Source organism: Cystoisospora suis, assembly GCF_002600585.1.
Source record: "Cystoisospora suis strain Wien I chromosome Unknown contig_31, whole genome shotgun sequence".
NCBI classification, from domain to species: Eukaryota; Apicomplexa; class Conoidasida; order Eucoccidiorida; family Sarcocystidae; genus Cystoisospora; species Cystoisospora suis.
The window spans coordinates 1-274 of NW_027152833.1; the positions used below are offsets into that span (position 1 = coordinate 1).

General features: G+C 45.3%; 1 protein-coding gene across 1 annotated transcript in view; it reads right to left on the reverse strand.

The window, feature by feature from the left end:
* Nucleotides 1-41: 41 nt before the first annotated feature.
* Nucleotides 42-274, reverse strand: part of CSUI_000078 (uncharacterized protein) — a gene marked incomplete at its 3' end in the record, with an annotated part of 3,689 nt that continues 3,456 nt past the window's right edge. The window contains exon 3 of the mRNA XM_068060312.1: nt 42-106. Coding sequence (XP_067927703.1) covers nt 42-106 — 65 coding nt within the window. The remainder of the gene's footprint in view (nt 107-274) is intronic.

Below are 274 nucleotides of genomic sequence, written 5' to 3' on the forward strand. Positions count from 1 at the left end.
AGAGAGAGGGAGAGACGCGAGGGGACGCACGGGTATTTTTGATGAACCCTTTCGATGGACTTTCCAAGCTCTTCTCGGTATAAGCTGACGGTCATATTCCCGGGAACTGTACATACACCATACGACATCCCAAAATCAAGACGAGCTATACATAGAGAAAGAGCGAGAGAGATCTTGCAATGTTAGAATGAGACTTTTTGAAGACAGTAGGCGTCCTTCTGTCCTCATCATGTCAGGAGTTGTGTGTATCGAAGAAAGAGATCTAGATAGATAG